The 18,157-nt window shown below is 45.1% G+C and overlaps 2 protein-coding genes across 2 annotated transcripts in view; one reads left to right on the forward strand and one right to left on the reverse strand.

Annotated features, from left to right (window-relative positions):
* The first annotated feature begins 416 nt into the window (after nucleotides 1-416).
* Nucleotides 417-12,012, forward strand: LOC112076370 (sodium/myo-inositol cotransporter-like). The gene is made up of 2 exons (XM_024143171.2): nucleotides 417-591; nucleotides 9,320-12,012. Exon 2 carries the CDS (start codon nucleotides 9,571-9,573, stop codon nucleotides 11,692-11,694), a length of 2,124 nt encoding a protein of 707 aa, XP_023998939.1. The 5' UTR covers nucleotides 417-591; nucleotides 9,320-9,570; the 3' UTR covers nucleotides 11,695-12,012.
* Nucleotides 12,013-14,543: 2,531 nt separating this feature from the next.
* Nucleotides 14,544-18,157, reverse strand: part of LOC112076371 (integral membrane protein GPR180) — a 5,225-nt gene continuing 1,611 nt past the window's right edge. The window contains exons 3-5 of the mRNA XM_024143172.2: nucleotides 16,536-16,727; nucleotides 16,345-16,422; nucleotides 14,544-16,249 (exon numbers count right to left, since the gene is read on the reverse strand). Of these exons, the coding sequence (XP_023998940.2) occupies nucleotides 16,097-16,249; nucleotides 16,345-16,422; nucleotides 16,536-16,727 (423 nt within the window). The 3' untranslated portion in view covers nucleotides 14,544-16,096. The remainder of the gene's footprint in view (nucleotides 16,250-16,344; nucleotides 16,423-16,535; nucleotides 16,728-18,157) is intronic.

Below are 18,157 nucleotides of genomic sequence, written 5' to 3' on the forward strand. Positions count from 1 at the left end.
TAAGTCAAGTAGCCGGTTTAGAATATGTTATAGCGGGTGCAGCGAAATGCTTATGTTAACTCCTAACGAGTACACAGATATATACCTGAAAAGGAATCAAGAAAAGTCGTTATGCGCTGTTGGCTAGCGCGCACGTCCCAATACCAGTGGGCACATTCGCTTCATAATGCAACGTTTTTAGTTTCAAAACCATCAGTAGAGTTGAAAATGCAATGGAAATCTACTTAACTAGTTTTGTTATATTCCGGAAATGGGAATTTAACTGCGAAAGTTATTTGCGTGCACGTCACGCACAGACTTTACAGAAACAAGTAAATTTGATGGAAACATCTGATGGGGAAATGCCAATTGGATGGAAACCGACTAATAATTCCGTCACCAATTATGCTAAAACTTGAGGCTAGAGCGTGCATCTACGCCATAGGCAAAGATGGGGGGCGTGTTCATAGAAATGGCACTATGCTGTCAAACCAAAATAGGAATGCAACCTGTGAAAAAAGTTGCACCTAATCTACCTGCCTAGGAAGGAGCGTGATTGATGCCGTGAGTCCGGTGTTGGAGAGATTAGTCAGAGAAGGGCTGCTGGAAATGGTAAGTACAAGCGTTACAAACAATGTCATAATTAAATGTATGGAGTCAGGCTGTAGAAAAATCCTAAACAGTGGTGCGTTTGTCACGTGGAAAGTGACAGGTTCTAGGTCTTAGTTAAGCAGGCAGCGTGAAGCAAGAGGCAGACAAAAGTGACTAACAATTATTTTGTAAGGCATGTTTTTCTATCGGTTTCACAATTCAGTTATGTTCATTTCGATGTCGTTACCGTTACTTTAAAATCAGACGCAAACAAAAAGGGGCACAGCAAGCCCATCAGGCAGGTGTCCATCATCTAGATTTCGTCAGTGTAGCAAACCTCGCAGCACAGTCTCCATTTGTACTCTCACCAAACATATCAGCCTGTCATAATAAGCTTTCCGCGAACAATGATCCACCATGCCTCGGGACAGCGTCACTTCCTGTGGGTAGCTGCCTGGAAAAAATAGTTTTTAAAATACTATAATTTAGCTCATGACCAGGCAATTAACCAATAGAAAATGCTACTTAGGTTAAACATGCCAATAAGTCACAGGTGACATTCTCACCCACTTACAATGAGCGTTTCCTATGCAAAAGTACATGTGCAATAATAGGTTTAACACACTGGTTAGAAAAGGCAAATATTTCACACACAAATTACACTCAAAGATAAACTCCCTGAAACTCTAACTATACAACAAAGTCCCCATGGAAAAATAGACCTCCAATACCTGCTAGCAACTCTACCACATGGTGTCCTGAGGCAGCCAGGGCTCCCATAGCGGTGTTGACCTGCCCTATTGCTGGCACATTGCCCTCAGCTCACCAGGCCACACACCTCCAACCAGTTCCTTAGAGCCATTTATCCTTCACCCACAAGGCACCTTAACATGCCCCAGACCAGTTAGTGTCTCACGGACCAGCAGGGAGAGACTGACTTCCTCACCTGCGCCCAGAACCACCCATGGGAGAGACTGCAAAACCTAGAAGGGCACAAACACCAGACCATGAAACTAAAATGGTCCCTGCTCCACAACTGCCCACTCAGTGGCCCAGACCCAGCTGATGCTACACTAAATGTCACAAGGTGGAAAGTGACACATTCACCTGAAAAATGAGTTGAAACCTGTTAGTTCTCCTTAAACCTGTTAGTCTAGTGACCACTTCTGGATTGCGCGCTAGTGCACCTCACTTTACGCACAGAATTTCCACCGTTCCAATGGAGTGTTCCAGTGTCTAAGGACCTTGGTGCGCTTCAATCATACATTAGGTTACTCTCCAGTTTTTAGAGAAACATTATGAATACTGTATCATAATGTTGGAGTCACCAGATAAAGCAAGCGAGAAAGATGAGCCTTATTGACACTTGTGCAAAGTTTGGATCAGAATTGATTGTTCAAACATTTCCTTAACTTATTCATCTTACTGTCTGTCACGTATGGTTATCCTGCAATTAAACATGGTAAGGCAAGGTTTTCAATCAGTTTCAGCAAATTCTCAGTTCCGGCACATTCTCAATTTGGTTTCACTATAGAACCCCACAGTGGAGGTGTCATAATACCCATAAAACCTAGCGGTCAAACAGGAAAAGGGTTCCAATTGTTTTTCCACCATTCATTTTTCTCATTAGGACATTTTTAGGAACACTTAAAATAAGGGCTGTGTTTCGTTGGAAAAATGAATGGTGGAAAAATGATTGGAACCATTTCCTTGTTTGACCGCTAGGTTATATGGATATTATGACTCATACTGTGGTACTCTATTCAGTTAAATTGTATATGGAAATGAACATTCTTTCTCGTTAACTTTTCTTTAAAAACCATGCTACTTAAAATCAGACACATCCAAGCCAAACAAAAAGGGGCACAGGAAGCGACGCAGCCCAGCAGACAGGTGTCCATCTTCAGCGCTAAGACATAGGTCAAGTTTGTGCTGTAATTGACTAAGGGCGCGTTCCTCTGTCCAGGCGTTGCTGACGCATACCAGATCTTACAACGACTGGACAGGTATTTTATGTATCAGCTAACCACATCATATGTTATAGCAATCTTTCAGTCGATCATGTGGCACACCATTGGTTGGTGGATGCAACGTCTGAGCAGGGGAACACAACCATGTGGTTAGCTGATACTTTAAAAAATCTATCCAATAAGATCTGGCATGTGTCAGCAACGCCTTGGCAGAGGAACGCGCCCTTAGTCAAATACAGCACAAACTTTGTTTACCACCTCCAATCGTATCAGCCTGCCATAAAAAGCTTTCAGCAAACAGTGATCCAACATGCCTCTGGACTGGATCACTTCCTGTGGGCGGCTGCACACAGGGCTTGTTAAACATTGCAGGCGACTGCCGGCTGACTGATCGATAAAAATAACTACTCATAAATAACTACTTCATATTATTTGTAGATCAGTCAGTCCCAATTTATCCATGATACAGTGGCTTGCGAAAATATTCACCCCCTTGGCATTTTTCCTATTTTGTTGTCTTACAACCTGGAATTAAAATGTATAATTTTTTAGGGTTTGTATCATTTGATTTACATAACATGCATACCACTTTGAAGATGCAAAATATTTTTTGTGGTGAAACAAACATGAAATAAGACAAAGGAATTGAGAACTTGAGTGTGCTTAGCTATTCACCCCCCCAGAGTCAATACTTTGTAGAGCCACTTTTTGCAGCAATTACAGCTGCAAGTCTCTTGGGGTATGTCTCTATAAGCTTGGCACATCTAGCCACTGGGATTTTTGCCCATTCTTCAAGGCAAAACTGCTCCAGCTCCATCAAGTTGGATGGGTTCTGCTGGTGGTCAGCAATCTTTAAGTCATACCACAAATTCTCAATTGGATTGAGGTCTGGGCTTTGACTAGGCCATTACAAGACATTTAAATGTTTCCCCTTAAACCACTCGAGTGTTGCTTTAGCAGTATGCTTAGGGTCATTGTCCTGCTGGAAGGTGATCCTCCGTCCCAGTCTCAAATCTCTGGAAGACTGAAACAGGTTTCCCCTCAAGAATTTCCTTGTATTTAGCGCCTTCCATCATTCCTTCAATTCTGACCAGTTTCCCAGTCCCTGCCAATGAAAAACATCCCCACAGCATGATGGGGGACTTTATTTAACTAATTATGTGACTTCTGAAGGTAATTGGTTGCACCAGATCTTATGTAGGGGCTTCATAGCYAAGGGGGTGAATACATATGCACGCACCACTTTTCCGTTTTGTATTTTTTTGAATTCTTTGAAACATGTTATTTTTTTCATTTCACTTCACCAATTTGGACTATTTTGTGTATGTCCATTACATGAAATCCAAATAAAAATCTATTTAAATTACAGGTTGTAATGCAACAAAATAGGAAAAACGCCAAGGGGAATGAATACTTTTGCAAGGCACTGTACATTATGGTTTTGATCCTCTCGAACACAGCCAAAGGTGGCATTCCCCTGCTCAGACGTTGCATGCATTAGATAATGGTTGCGTGCCACATCATCCACTGTCCAACTGACAGATTGCCAAAACATATGTGGTTAGCTGATACGTAAAATACTTATCTGGCAGGCGTCAACAACATCTGGGCAGAGGAACGCGTCCATAAACAAGGGGGTTTAAATATACACTGAGCAAAAATATATAAATTTAGCATGCACCAATTTCAATGATTTTACTGAGTTACAGTTCATATAAGGAAATCAAAATTAATTGGGCCCTAATCAATGGCTGTTCGAAGTTGCAGGATATTGTCGGGAACTGGAACACGCTGATGTACATGTCAATCCAGAYCATCCCAAACATGCTCAATGGGTGACATGTCTGATGAGTATGCAGGTCATGGAAGAACAGGGACATTTTCAGCTTCCAGGAATTGTATACAGATCCTTGCGACATGGGGCCGTGCATTATCATGCTGAAACATGAGGTGATGGCGGCTGATGAATGCCACAATAATGGGCCTCAGGATCTCGTCACGGTATCTCTGTGGATTCAAATTGCCACCGATAACATGCAATTGTGTTCGTTGTCCATAGCTTATGCCTGCCAATACCATAACCCCACTCTGTTCACAACGTTGACATCAGCGAACCACTCGCCCATCACGACGCCATACACGCTATCTGCCTGGTACAGTTGAAACTGGGATTCATCCATYAAGAGCAGACTTTTCCAGCAGCGATCAACGGTGAGCATTTGCCCCCTGAAGTCCGGTACAACGCTGAACTGCGGTCAGGTCAAGACCCTGGTGAGGATGACGAGCACGCAGATGAGCTTCCCTAAGACGATTTCTGACAGTTTTTGCAGAACCTACAGTTTCATCAGCTGTCCGGGTGACTGGTCTCAGACAATACCACAGGTGAAGAAGCCGGATGTGGAGGTCCTGGCTGGCGTGGTTATACATGGTCTGCGGTTGTGCGGCCGGTTGGAAGTACTACCAAATTCTCTAATACAATGTTGGAGGCGGCTTATGGTAGAAAAATGTACATTCAATTATCTGGCAACAGCTCTGGTGGACATTCCTACKGTCAGCATGCCAATTGAATGCTCCCTCAACTTGAGATATCTGAGACACTGTGTTGTGATAACTTRARATTTTGGTGGTCTTTTATTGTCCCCCGGCACAAGGTGCACCTGTGTAATGATCATGCTGTTTTAATCAGATTCTTGATATGCCACACCTGTCAGATGGATAGATTATTTTGGCAAAGGAGAAATGCTCTCTAACARGGATGTAAACAAATTTGTGCACATTTGAGAGAAATAAGCTTTCGTGCGTATGGAACATTTCTGGGTTCTTTTATTTCAGCTCARGAAACACTTTACATGTTGCGTTTATATTTTTGTTCAGTGTATATAATTTATATCACGTGATCAGGCAATTAACCAATAGAAATGCTACTTAGGTTAAACATGCCGATAAGTCACACCTGTGTCATTCTCACCCTCTTAATGAGTGCTTCCTCACACTTGATAGTGAAAAACACCGCAAAAGCACACGTGCAATAATAGMTTTCACACACTGGTTAGAAAAAGCTAATATTTCACACAAAATTGCACTCAAAAAGATAAACTCCCAGAAACTCTAAATATACAACAAAGTCCCCTTGAAAATAAAGGCCTCCGATACCTGCTAACATCTCTCCCACATGGTGTCCTGAGGTAGCCACTGAGTTCCAGTGTCTAGGGGACTTGGGGCGCTTCTAATCAAAAGTGTTGGGGAAGCTTCTCTGACAATATAGTTTACCAAGCTAACAATTACTTCACACTCAAAGAAGTTAAGCTATACTAAAGAGACCCTTAACTATATTTTTCTTTTCTTAACTAAAGTTGCTTTGAAAAAGTAGTTCAATACATCCAAACTACTTAGAAAAATTCTCATATCTAAATCTGAAACGTCATAGACTACAAATTGCAAGAACAGATCATTCTGGAGTCCGATGTTTACAGAATGTGTAATTTAGCCTATTGTAATTTAGCCTAGTAAAACTCACGGATGATTAGTAAAGCTTAAACCAAGTTTATTCACCCATTGGGTCATACAGCTGCATAKGACAAAGACATGGTTCCACCAGTGGTAATATATATATWTATACACTGCTCAAAAAAATAAAGGGAACACTAAAATAACACATCCTAGATCTGAATGAATGAAATATTCTTATTAAATACTTTTTTCTTTACATAGTTGAATGTGCTGACAACAAAATCACACCAAAAATATCAATGGAAATCAAATTATCAACCATGGAGGTCTGGATTTGGAGTCACACTCAAAATTAAAGTGGAAAACCACACTACAGGCTGATCCAACTTTGATGTAATGTCCTTAAAACAAGTCAAAATGAGGCTCAGTAGTGTGTGTGGCCTCCACGTGCCTGTATGACCTCCCTCAACGCCTGGGCATGCTCCTGATGAGGTGGCGGATGGTCTCCTGAGGGATCTCCTCCCAGACCTGGACTAAAGCATCCGCCAACTCCTGGACAGTCTGTGATGCAACGTGGCGTTGGTGGATGGAGAGAGACCTGCTCAATTGGATTCAGGTCTGGGGAACGGGCGGTCCATAGCATCAATGCCTTCCTCTTGCAGGAACTGCTGACACACTCCAGCCACATGAGGTCTAGCATTGTCTTGCATTAGGAGGAACCCAGGGCAACCGCACCAGCATATGGTCTCACAAGGGGTCTGAGGATCTCATCTCGGTACCTAATGGCAGTCAGGCTACCTCTGGCGAGCACATGGAGGGCTGTGCGGCCCCCCAAAGAAATGCCACCCACACCATGACTGACCCACGCCAAACCGGTCATGCTGGAGGATGTTCAGGCAGCAGAACGTTCTCCACGGCGTCTCCAGACTCTGTCACGTCTGTCACATGTGCTCAGTGTGAACCTGCTTTCATCTGTGAAGAGCACAGGGCGCCAGTGGCGAATTTGCCAATCTTGGTGTTCTCTGGCAAATGCCAAACGTCCTGCACGGTGTTGGCCTGTAAGCACAACCCCACCTGTGGACGTCGGGCCCTCATACCACCCTCATGGAGTCTGTTTCTGACCGTTTGAGCAGACACATGCACATTTGTGGCCTGCTGGAGGTCATTTTGCAGAGGCTCTGGCAGTGCTCCTCCTGCTCCTCCTTGCACAAAGGTGAGGTAGCGGTCCTGCTGCTGCGGGTTGTTGCCCTCCTACGCCTCCTCCACGTCTCCTGATGTACTGGCCTGTCTCCTGGCAGCGCCTCCATGCTCTGGACACTACTCTGACAGAACGCACACACAAACCTTTTGCCACAGCTCGCCTGTGTGCCATCGCATGGTGACTACCTGAGCCACTGTGTGGGTTTGTAGACTCCGTCTCATGCTACCACTAGAGTGAAAGCACCGCCAGCATTCAAAAGTGACCAAAACATCAGCCAGAAGCATAGGAACTGAGAAGTGGTCTGGGTCACCACCTGCAGAACCACTCCTTTATTGGGTGTCTTGCTAATTGCCTAATATATCCACCTGTTGTCTATTCCATTTGCACAACAGACATGTGAATTTATTGTCAATCAGTGTTGCTTCCTAAGTGGACCGTTTGATTTCACAGAAGTGTGATTGACTTGGAGTTACATTGTGTTGTTTAAGTGTTCCCTTTATTTTATTTGAGCAGTGTATATACCCCAATTTGGGTGACGTCCTCCTTCTCTCTAAAACATTACATCTTTATTGCTAGGCAGGAAATTAAGTGATGCGGGCCATAAAATCGTTCCTTCTCCCTTAATGTGACCTGACCTAACGTTGGCCCCCTTCCTCACTAAACCACATCGCACCACCCTTATCAGTGCTTGGCACATGTGATTGCCCCTTCCCTGCACTCAGTACATTGCAAGCTTTAATTGCCTCCACCCATACTACAATTCTTCCACCCCCATACAGGATAACCACTAACTTCTGGTGTAGACCCTAGACTATAGCACTCAATATTCCAATAGGATACCTGATAATTAACACTATTCCAAGTTTAGGAGTCAGAACCCAGAACCCATCACTATTAAACACATAAACTGTTTCAAGTGAGAATTAGGCAGGTCTGATGCAGAAAAAGGATATTCTTGCCTACTTCACCCATTAAAAAGTAGTGTAGTTTCAGTAGTTAGCTACACCGTTACATGGCACAAAAGTAATTAACTACTGAAAACCCTACCAACATTTGAATTAAGTTCAACTCCCACCACCCTCCTGCAAAATGTAGTTAACTACATTTACTATGTAGTAATTTAAATTGCTATATAGTAAATGTAGTTCAATTACGAGTGGAACTATGTGTTGTTCACTACTCCTCAACACTGCTAATCAATCATATATTCTGTCTATCATAATTCTGGAATCACCAGATGAAGCCAGAGAGAAAGATGATCCTTAATGACAATTTTGTAAAGTTTGGATCAGAATTAGTGATCGTTCAAAAATGTCCTTAACTTATTCATCTTTACTGTCTGTCAAGTCTTTCGCTTAGGGTTATCTTCCAATTTAATGTGGTTTGGTAGCCCTGTGAGGCTTTGCCTGGACACATTTGAATGAATGTAAGTAACAGACACATCCCTATGTCCATTCCACTGTAAGGCTTTGACTGTCCCACAAACACACCAGAGCTATTGATTCTAGAAGGAGCACASATTTGGGCGTACAGTAACTCAGACACATCCATCCCTTTGTGACATGTATCTCTTCAAAATAACCCAGATAAACAAACAATACCCAATGGAACTATTTGACATAAATCTGAGTCAAACCTAAATACTACAAATATGTACACCCATCTGACACAAGAAGATCCAGCTACAGCATGTTAAAATTGGATGAATGTTTACACAGCTATAAGGGGAGTAGTCGTCAGTTAAACTGAGAAATAAAGCGTGAGGGTGGGACTGGTAGGGGTAAGTATGCATGCACCCATTGAACTGTACAAAACTCATACAAGACTAGTACTACTATACTGCTAGCTATGTGTTATAGATCAGTGGTTCCCGAATGCCTTTTTCACTGTGACCCTTTTATAGCTTTTGAGGTTTTTTAGTGGCCAACCAAGTCAGCGAAACCAATGTTCCTGGCCAGGACCCAGCCACGACTTAATTAAAATACTTTTGCCACAACTCAAATCCAGTTTATCTTGACCCGCTATTTCTTTTTAGATGTATTGTAGATCTTCTTATTTATTCAACCTCCATTTATTTAAAAAAGGTTTTACCAACCCTGATCTGTTGTGTTTTTATGCTCTATTGTAGGAGCGTCGATACAGATGAGCTGCTACCTCCAACTTACAGTATTCCCCGTCAACCCTTAGGGTGCCTTTCTGTGGGAATACCTCACCAAGACCTGAACTGGACCTGACTCGCCTGCAGCATCCAAGCATTCAGTGTCTTAGAATCTCTCATAATCAACTGAAAGACTGGTACTTAAATTGAAAGGGTACTGATCACTAAAGCAACCATATCACGTAACTCCTCAATAACTGTCTTTAGAAGTATRATCCAAGATGMCTCCCACCACCATGGAGGCGGCGGACATCGTTGTWGTGGTGCTGTACTTCATCCTGGTCCTTGCCATTGGCTTCTTCGCCATGATGAAAGCCAATCGGAGCACTGTGAGCGGTTACTTCCTAGCCGGCCGATCAATGAACTGGGCTATGATTGGTGCCTCTCTGTTCGTCAGCAACATTGGCAGCGAGCATTTCATTGGCCTTGCAGGGTCCGGGGCGGCCAGCGGGTTCGGAGTCGCCGCATGGGAGTTCAATGCCCTCCTGCTCCTCCAGCTCCTGGGCTGGGTGTTCATCCCTGTTTACATCCACTCTGGGGTCTACACAATGCCTGAGTACCTGGCCAAGCGCTTRGGCGGCCGACGGCTRAAGGTCTACTTCGCTGCTCTGTCTCTGTTGCTCTACATCTTCACCAAGCTCTCTGTGGACCTGTACTCCGGCGCGCTCTTCATCCAGGAGTCACTGGGCTGGAATCTCTATCTGTCCATCATCCTCCTCATCACCGTGACCGCGCTGCTGACCGTCACAGGGGGCCTGGTTGCGGTCATCTACACCGACACCCTCCAGGCGTTCCTGATGATTGGCGGCGCGCTATGCCTAACCGCCATTAGCCTGGTAAAAGTGGGTGGCCTGGAAGGGGTGCGGACCAAGTACATGGAAGCCAGACCGAACATCACAGCGATATTAGCATCCTCCAACTTCACCTACATCCCCTCCTGCCACGTGGAGCCCAAGCCCGACTCCCTGCGCATCTTAAGGGGCCCGCTGGACAAGGACCTCCCCTGGCCGGGCTTCCTCCTGGGCCAGACCCCGGCCTCCATCTGGTACTGGTGTGCCGACCAGGTCATTGTCCAGCGGGTGCTAGCCGCACGGAGCATCTCCCACGCTAAAGGCTCCACACTGATGGCCGGCTTCCTCAAGATCCTGCCCATGTTCATCATCGTCATTCCCGGGATGATCTCCCGCATCCTGTTTGCAGATGAGCTGGCGTGTATCAGCCCAGAACACTGCATGGAGGTGTGTGGATCCAGGGCTGGGTGTTCTAACGTAGCCTACCCCCGCCTGGTGATGTCCGTCATGCCGGTGGGTCTGCGTGGCCTGATGATGGCGGTGATGATCGCAGCGCTCATGAGCGACCTGGACTCCATCTTCAACTCCGCCAGCACCATCTTCACCTTGGACATTTACAAAATGGCGCGGGAGCGGGCGTCYTCGAGGGAGCTGATGGTGGTGGGGCGTGTGTTCGTGGTGTTCATGGTGGTTATCAGCATCGCCTGGYTTCCTGTKATCATCGAGATGCAGGGAGGCCAGATGTTCTACTACATCCAGGAAGTGTCTGACTACCTGACCCCGCCCATCGCTGCCCTATTRCTGCTGGGCGTCCTATGGCGGCGRTGCAACGAGACTGGTGCATTCTGGGGTGGCATAGTGGGYTTCGCGTTGGGCGCCACGAGACTGYTGCTTGCGTTCGTCTACAGAGAGCCCCACTGCGACGAGCCGGACGAGCGGCCGTCTTTTGTCAAGGACGTCCATTTCATGTACGTGGCAGCCGGGCTGTTCTGGGTCTCAGGACTGGTGGCTGTGGTGGTTAGCCTCTGCACCCCTCCACCGAGCATAGAGCAGGTCCGCACCACTACCTTCTGGGGGCTACGCCAAAGAAACACAACTCCAAACATGGAGAGAGACGAGGAGATGAGCAAGCTGAACCCCCAAAGTAAGACCCATGTCAATGGGAACGGCTGCATGGACAAGGAGACGCCCAAAGACCTCCATAATGGTGTCAATGGGGTGGAGGCTTTATCCTATATGGAGGCTCCATCTAATCTCCAAAATGGCGGCCACCTAACCTTTCCAAACACCGGAATGGCGGTAGACCAAGAAAAGCCTTGGGTGGTCTGCTGTGGAGGAGTAGGAGGGGAGAAGGGGAGGTGTGTGAGGGTTCTAGAGTGGTTCTGTGGGTTTAAGGAGGAGCCGGCTAAGACCCGGCCCAGATCAGCCGAGGAGGAAGAGAGGCTTTTGCAGGAGATGCTCCAGGAGACCCCCAGAACCAGACTCGTCCTCAACATGGGCCTGGTGCTGGTCTGCTCTGTGGGGGTGTTCCTCTTCATCTACTTCTCTCTGTAGGAGGGGATCTCAACCTGTGATGTACACAATATAGTTTATATGTAATATGTCTACATGTGACATCTAAAGAAGTGTTTCTTCTTTCTGTGTTTCCTACGCCACCCCAAAAGTTCAAGCCCAGTGAATCAGGTGTGCTTGAGCTGGGCTAGAACAAAAATGTCCAACCTTGGTGGTACTCCAACATGGACTCAGGGGTAGACGTAACATAGGAAACGTAAACCTAGTATGTAACGTTACATTACGTATGGTACAGTGCCTTAAAGTATTCACACCGCTTTACTTTTTTCAAAATGTTATTACAAAGTGCGATTAAAATAATGTAATTGTCATTTTTTTGTCAACGATATACACTACATACTCATGTCAAAGTGGCAAAAAATTCACAACAAATTAAATGGAAAATAAAACACTAATATATCTTCATTAGATAAGTATTTAACCCCCTGAGTCAATACATGTTAGAATCACCTTTACAGCTTTCTGGGTAAGTCTCGAAGAGCTTTGCAAACCTGGATTGTATATTATTTGCCCATTATTCTTWAAAAAATTATTCAAGCTCTGTCAAGTTGGTTGTTGATCATTGCTAAACAGCCATTTTCAAGTCGATTTTAAGTCAAAACTGTAACTAGGCCACTCAAACATTCAATATCGTCTTGGTAAGTAACTCCAGTGTATATTTGGCCTTGCGTTTTAGGCTATTGTCCTGATGAAAGGTGGATTTGTCTCTGTGTCTGTTGGAAAGCAGACTGAACCAGGTTTTCCTCTAGGACTATGCCTGTGCTTAGCTCTATTCCCTTTCTTTTAATCCCAAATAAAACTCCCAAGTCCTTGCCGATGACAAACACATTCATTCATTCATTTAGCAGACAATTGTATCACACCATAGTGCTATCAGACTTCTGATACCAATGCAGGGTGAAAGAGGTGCCACAAAATGTGAACTGCTATCAAAAATGGTATAGAAAAGTATTTTGTATTTTGACAATCCAAATTACAGTATTTTGAAAATACAAAACACATTGGATTGTAGTTCAGCCCAGTGTAAGTCAAATTACAAAATACTCTGAATTCAAATAAGTAAATAAGTAAAATAAGTAAATTTCAAATACATCTAACAGAAACTGTCCATCTTTGCCTGTGGTTTCAGGCTGCCAGCTACGCTACTCTCTACCTGACCTAGATATAGAATACATAGAAACCCCCTTATCTAAAGGAACACTATTAAAAGAAGTCCCCCCTGTAATGGAATAGTACTGCCTGAATTGGTACTACTTTCTGTGGTAGAGTCAAAAAAGGTGCAAATGAATGTTACAGTATTAGCCCAAGCACGTTCCTGTCAGACTATTTGCATAATACAAGAAAGGGCGTTAATGGTGGTATTGCAGGAAAATAAGTCCTGTGTGTATTCATCCCCCTCAGCCCACAGTGTCCTGGTGTGCCTGAGGTCAGAAATAGCCCAGTGGGTAACCGGTGTCCTGAAAAGACCCAAGATGGACGCCATGGTCTGGTCTGTAGGGAGCCACTGATGTGTGTAAACCAGCACAGGAGCACCTGGTTAAACAGCAGTATGGAACTGGTGTGGGAGTGAGCACTACTTTGCTGCTGGCCTAGTCCTCATTGTCACTAATAGCCCACCACTCTCAAATTTGTTTTAATTCATCTAAGGTTCAGTGCCATATAGGCTGCGTTTACACAGGCAGCCCAATTCTGAATTTCCCCCCACCCCACTAATTGGTCTTTTGACCAATCACATCAGATCTTTTCACATCAGATCTTTTTTAGAGCTGATCTGATTGGTCAAAAGACAGATTAGTGAAAACAATAACAGAATTGGGCTGCCTGTGTAAACACAGCRATCATAGTATGTTCTTGATCTTTTGCAACATGAAGGTAAAATGAGTGAAAGAATAGCATCCAGAAAACAATGATTATAACCAYCTAACTGACKGTGACTCCAAAACCACCAAACAGGAAAACAGGCCAACAGGCAGTGGAGAAATATCAGTAACACGACTCTTCCCCTTTTGACTGTTTACTGTTTAGAAGTCTGGGGTTAGTTTAACCACATTCCACGACATGTTTCCACAACTTTGACTGTGTTGTGTAGGCTACTAGTTATATTGGCCTATTTAGTGTCACATACTGGAATCCATAGCAGACGGACCGGAACCAATGACCAACCAAAGATGATTAACTACCCAAATAAAGTGAGACTGACTCGGCTAAGCTCTGATGTTAGTGTTTGATATTAACCTCTCAGAGCCGTTTGAGGAAGTGGAGAGCGGAAAACTGTTTGTGTACTCAAGGTGGAGCGTCGTGGTGACATTTCATGGTTTGTCCTTCCATGTTTGAATTATKCAGAATTATCATGTCTTTAATTGTTGAATGAAAATGCAGGCAGTTTGAGCAAAGACACTGGTAACTTCTGTGGTTTGAGTGTGCATTGGTTGAGAGTAGTCTACTGCAGTGTCTTTGCTCAACAATAGACCGTTTCGTTGCAGCGCTGGACAAACGCACCTCGTTCAACTCATTGAGGGCTTGATGATTAGTTGACAAGTTGAATCAGGTGTGCTTGTCCAGGGTTACAATACAAGTGTTTACTGTTGGGGGTACTGGAGGACCAGGGTTGAGAAACGCTGGTCTACAGTAGCTACTGTAACAGATCAAGAGAACTGCTGCCCCCTGCAGACATTTTCTTGTATTGCATCAGCATCAGACTTATTTTACAAAAGTATACAGTAATGAATTTAAACAGCCTTATAAACATGCTTAATAGGAACATTACACAGTCACTGCTCTGTTCACCATTTCCCCCCCAATATCTCCGCATAACTTAACTATCAGACTGGTTATGTATGTCAATGTGAAACCCATCTTTTAATAGACAAACACAGGTACCTTCTCTACTAGCAAAGTGATTGTCTTCTCAGGCACTTGCAACGATTGAGAAAGAAAATAAAGCTGCATTTAAACATTGCACGTCTAGCTCCAATGTCAGACGAAACAATACCAAGCGTTCACATRCAAGTATAATTCAATAATTACACAAATAATAATAGCAATACGATTCTCACACATGCAACTAGCTGCAGTGTTGGAGTGCTGGGGATGATACYAAGATTCCATGAGTCCATGTGATTTCTGTAATAGCTTCAGCACACCCTAAACCTGAACCTCGCAGAAGGAACAATCAATTGARGACAATAGAATGAAACAGCAGTAAAACAGTGTGAAGCAACTCTGTTAAGAAAAACGTCCCAACTTTCTATTTCTGACAGAGTTAAGATCAGACTATATTATTGGTTTGAGATTTACCACACTGAACATGAATCCATATCTCTATGGATCAACGGTAAACAAATGTATTTCAGTCCGCGCCTGGATATCTTTAATCGGCAATGAATAAGACTTAACAGGGAATTTGACAATCAGTAACCTTTCGTTGTAATCTATTATAAACCTTTTAAACATTTTGGGAGTCTTATACTCTGTCTGAAAAAGAAAGAGACATCAAATCCAGCCCAAGTTTGACATTCAAAATAAAACAGTAAACCACATTTCACACATYCATACAATTGTAAATAAGACTAACATACAGGTAACTGCCAAAATAAAGAAAACACCAACATAAAGTGTCTTAATAGGGCGTTGTGCCACAAGCCAGAACAGCTTCAATACACCTTGGCATAGATTCTGGAACTCTATTGGAGGGATGCGACATCATTCTTCCACGAGAAATTCCATCATTTGATGTTTTGTTGATGGTGGTGGAAAACACCGTCCCCGGTTGAGATCTGGTGACTGAGACGGCCATATGGTTTACATKATTTTCATGCTCATCAAACCATTCAGTGACTACCRRTGCCCTGTGAATGGGGGCATTGTCAAGCGTGTAGGGCCACAGCCATGGCAGACAGAATTTTTATACATGACCCTAAGCATGATGGGATGTGAATTGCTTAACCCAGGAACCACACCTGTGTGGAAGCACCTGCTTTTAATACACTTTRGATCCCTCTTTTACTCAAGTGTTTCCATTATTTTGGCAGTTACCTGTGTCCACATCTGTTMTATACTAACAAATGAGTCTCATTTACATACATACTTTATGTGCGCTTAAACCCAGGTCTCACTCTCATCCTGTTTGGGAGGGTATTAAATAGGTGTGCTATCCAGCTACATGAGCAGGCCATCATTCCTCTTCTCTTCTATATTTGTGGGTGAACTTCCTACTTCCTTCTCTTCATCCCACCCTCCTCTTTCCTCACCTGTCTGTGGGGGCACCTTCTCCGTGAGTGAGCGGAGAGGAGTGGAAGTTTTGTCCCTTTAACTGCAGGTGTCACGGTGTATCCCTTTGCCCTCGGCGTGTGTCACAGTGAAAGTGTTCCCCCTGCACGCGGGGTCAGTAGCGTCCCCGGCCCCCTCTGGACATGGTGAGGGGTAGTGAGACAGAGGAGAGAGAAGATACTTCCCAGTATAAGCTACGGGACAGGAAAAGCTGGTAGAGGATCACCACCGAGATAGCCTGGCACAGAATCACACCGATTGTCACAACCTAGAAACACAGACACACACAAACATCAACACCAAAAACCTTCCGAATGAGTCAGTACAATATATATATACATCTATAGAGTGTCGTCCTCTCACCTTTTCTCTCTGATGCTCGTTGAAGACCACAGAGAGTAGGACCAGCACAGGGTGGCACAGGAACCAGATAAAACAACCCTGAGAAACAAACTAGTGAGACTGGAATAACCTATCTTATAATGCACTGTAGATGGCACTATAAACGCATGGAAAGGGTTACCAGCTATTCTGTGTTGTATTTCTACGCCTACCTTGGAGAAGCTGAGGTAGAAGTCTCTCTTGAGGGCGCTCCTCTCTGTGCTGATGATGGTGTAGAGCACGGAGGCCAGCAGCAAGGCCAGGATGATACGTAGAGATATGAGTAACAGACCCGCTATGCTGCGCTGGGCGTGGTAGCTGTGGTGCTCCGTCTCCTCATACTGCTCCCACAGCAGTAGCGCCCCCTAGTGGCCCGGCAGCGACACAGACAGGGAGTCAGTGGAAAGGTATTTAGGTCATTGGTATTGAATGTGTTTTTATTGACTGATCCCAAAGGGGAAATTGAGAGTTAATAGGGGCTTACAGTATTGGTCAGGATAGGGGCTTACAGTATTGGTCAGGATAGGGGCTTACAGTATTGGTCAGGATAGGGGCTTACAGTATTGGAATCCTTTGGATGAAAGTGTCTGCTATCATAACACACCATTTTATACTTCTGGAATTTAAGATATGACTAGGGCTCCAAACAGAGACAGCACTGAATGCTTGACTGTATGTGTCTCCACCCCCCCTGGCACTATGACCCACCCTCCTTCCTACCCCTGCCCCCTGCCTAACCCCCTTTCCCTCCTTCCTACCCATGTCCCCTTGACCCACCCTCCTTCCCCCTTGCCCCACCCTCCTCCCTACCACTGCCCCCCTCTACCCCTGCCCCACCCTCTCCCTGCCCCCCTGACCCCCCCTCCTCCCTACCCCCCCTGCCCACCCTCCCTATACCTGCCCACCCCTCCTCCCTATACCTGCCCCCCTGACCCACCCCCTCCCAACCTACCTGACCCACCCCCTACCAGGCCTGCATATTTTCTACTGTCTGCTGGATCCTGCCTACTTTGGTGCGTCCTGTATCACATTCAGCCTCTGTGGATGGCCCTGAGAAAGGTGGGCCCATGCACACGGTGCTGAAGGTGCTCTCTCACAGCCTTGGTTCCTACAGGGGATCTCTGCCCTCTTCAACTACATCCACCTGGCCAGGTGAGTGATACTCAGTCCAGTCATTATTACAGTCACCCTGTCAGCAGCCCTGTTCAGGTTTACATCAGTTACTGCTATTACAGGATTACTCTGTAATTTCAGGTATTTGGATGAGTGAACATCAGTTTGTTGTGTAAAAACAGCACACCTGTTGCTCTCGTTCCACAGGTATGCCAGGGATGGATGGGCATTCCTATCATGGGCAGTCTTGGCAGAGTGTGAGTGTTTATTCTCACTCTCTGTCCTCTTGCTTCTTTCTTCGTATTGTCTTTCGTTTTCTTTGTGACAGTGCTGCTGTTGCCTGTTGTTCTTCCCATGCTGCAGTCTGTGACAATGGTATCCCAGTGTCCATGCTGTACATGCTGCTGAGTCTGTGTGTGGGCTGGACCCTGAGCAAGACAGGAAGCCCCAGAGCAGACCTCTCCAGTGGGACTCCTCCCCCGCTCCAAAGCCCCTCGCTATGGACGGGTCGCCACACAGGTCAGAGCCTCATCAGCCTATCCATGACCTTTATCCATGTACCTTTAATCCCTTACCCCAAAATACTAAGCCCTGACCCTCACACTAACTTCCATCTCACTGGATACAGTAGTCCCTAACTAACTTGCACACCTCTACCTTGCTCGCACCATCCCTATCCTGA

Source organism: Salvelinus sp. IW2-2015, unplaced genomic scaffold (genome assembly GCF_002910315.2).
Source record: "Salvelinus sp. IW2-2015 unplaced genomic scaffold, ASM291031v2 Un_scaffold3709, whole genome shotgun sequence".
Lineage (NCBI taxonomy): Eukaryota > Metazoa > Chordata > Actinopteri > Salmoniformes > Salmonidae > Salvelinus > Salvelinus sp. IW2-2015.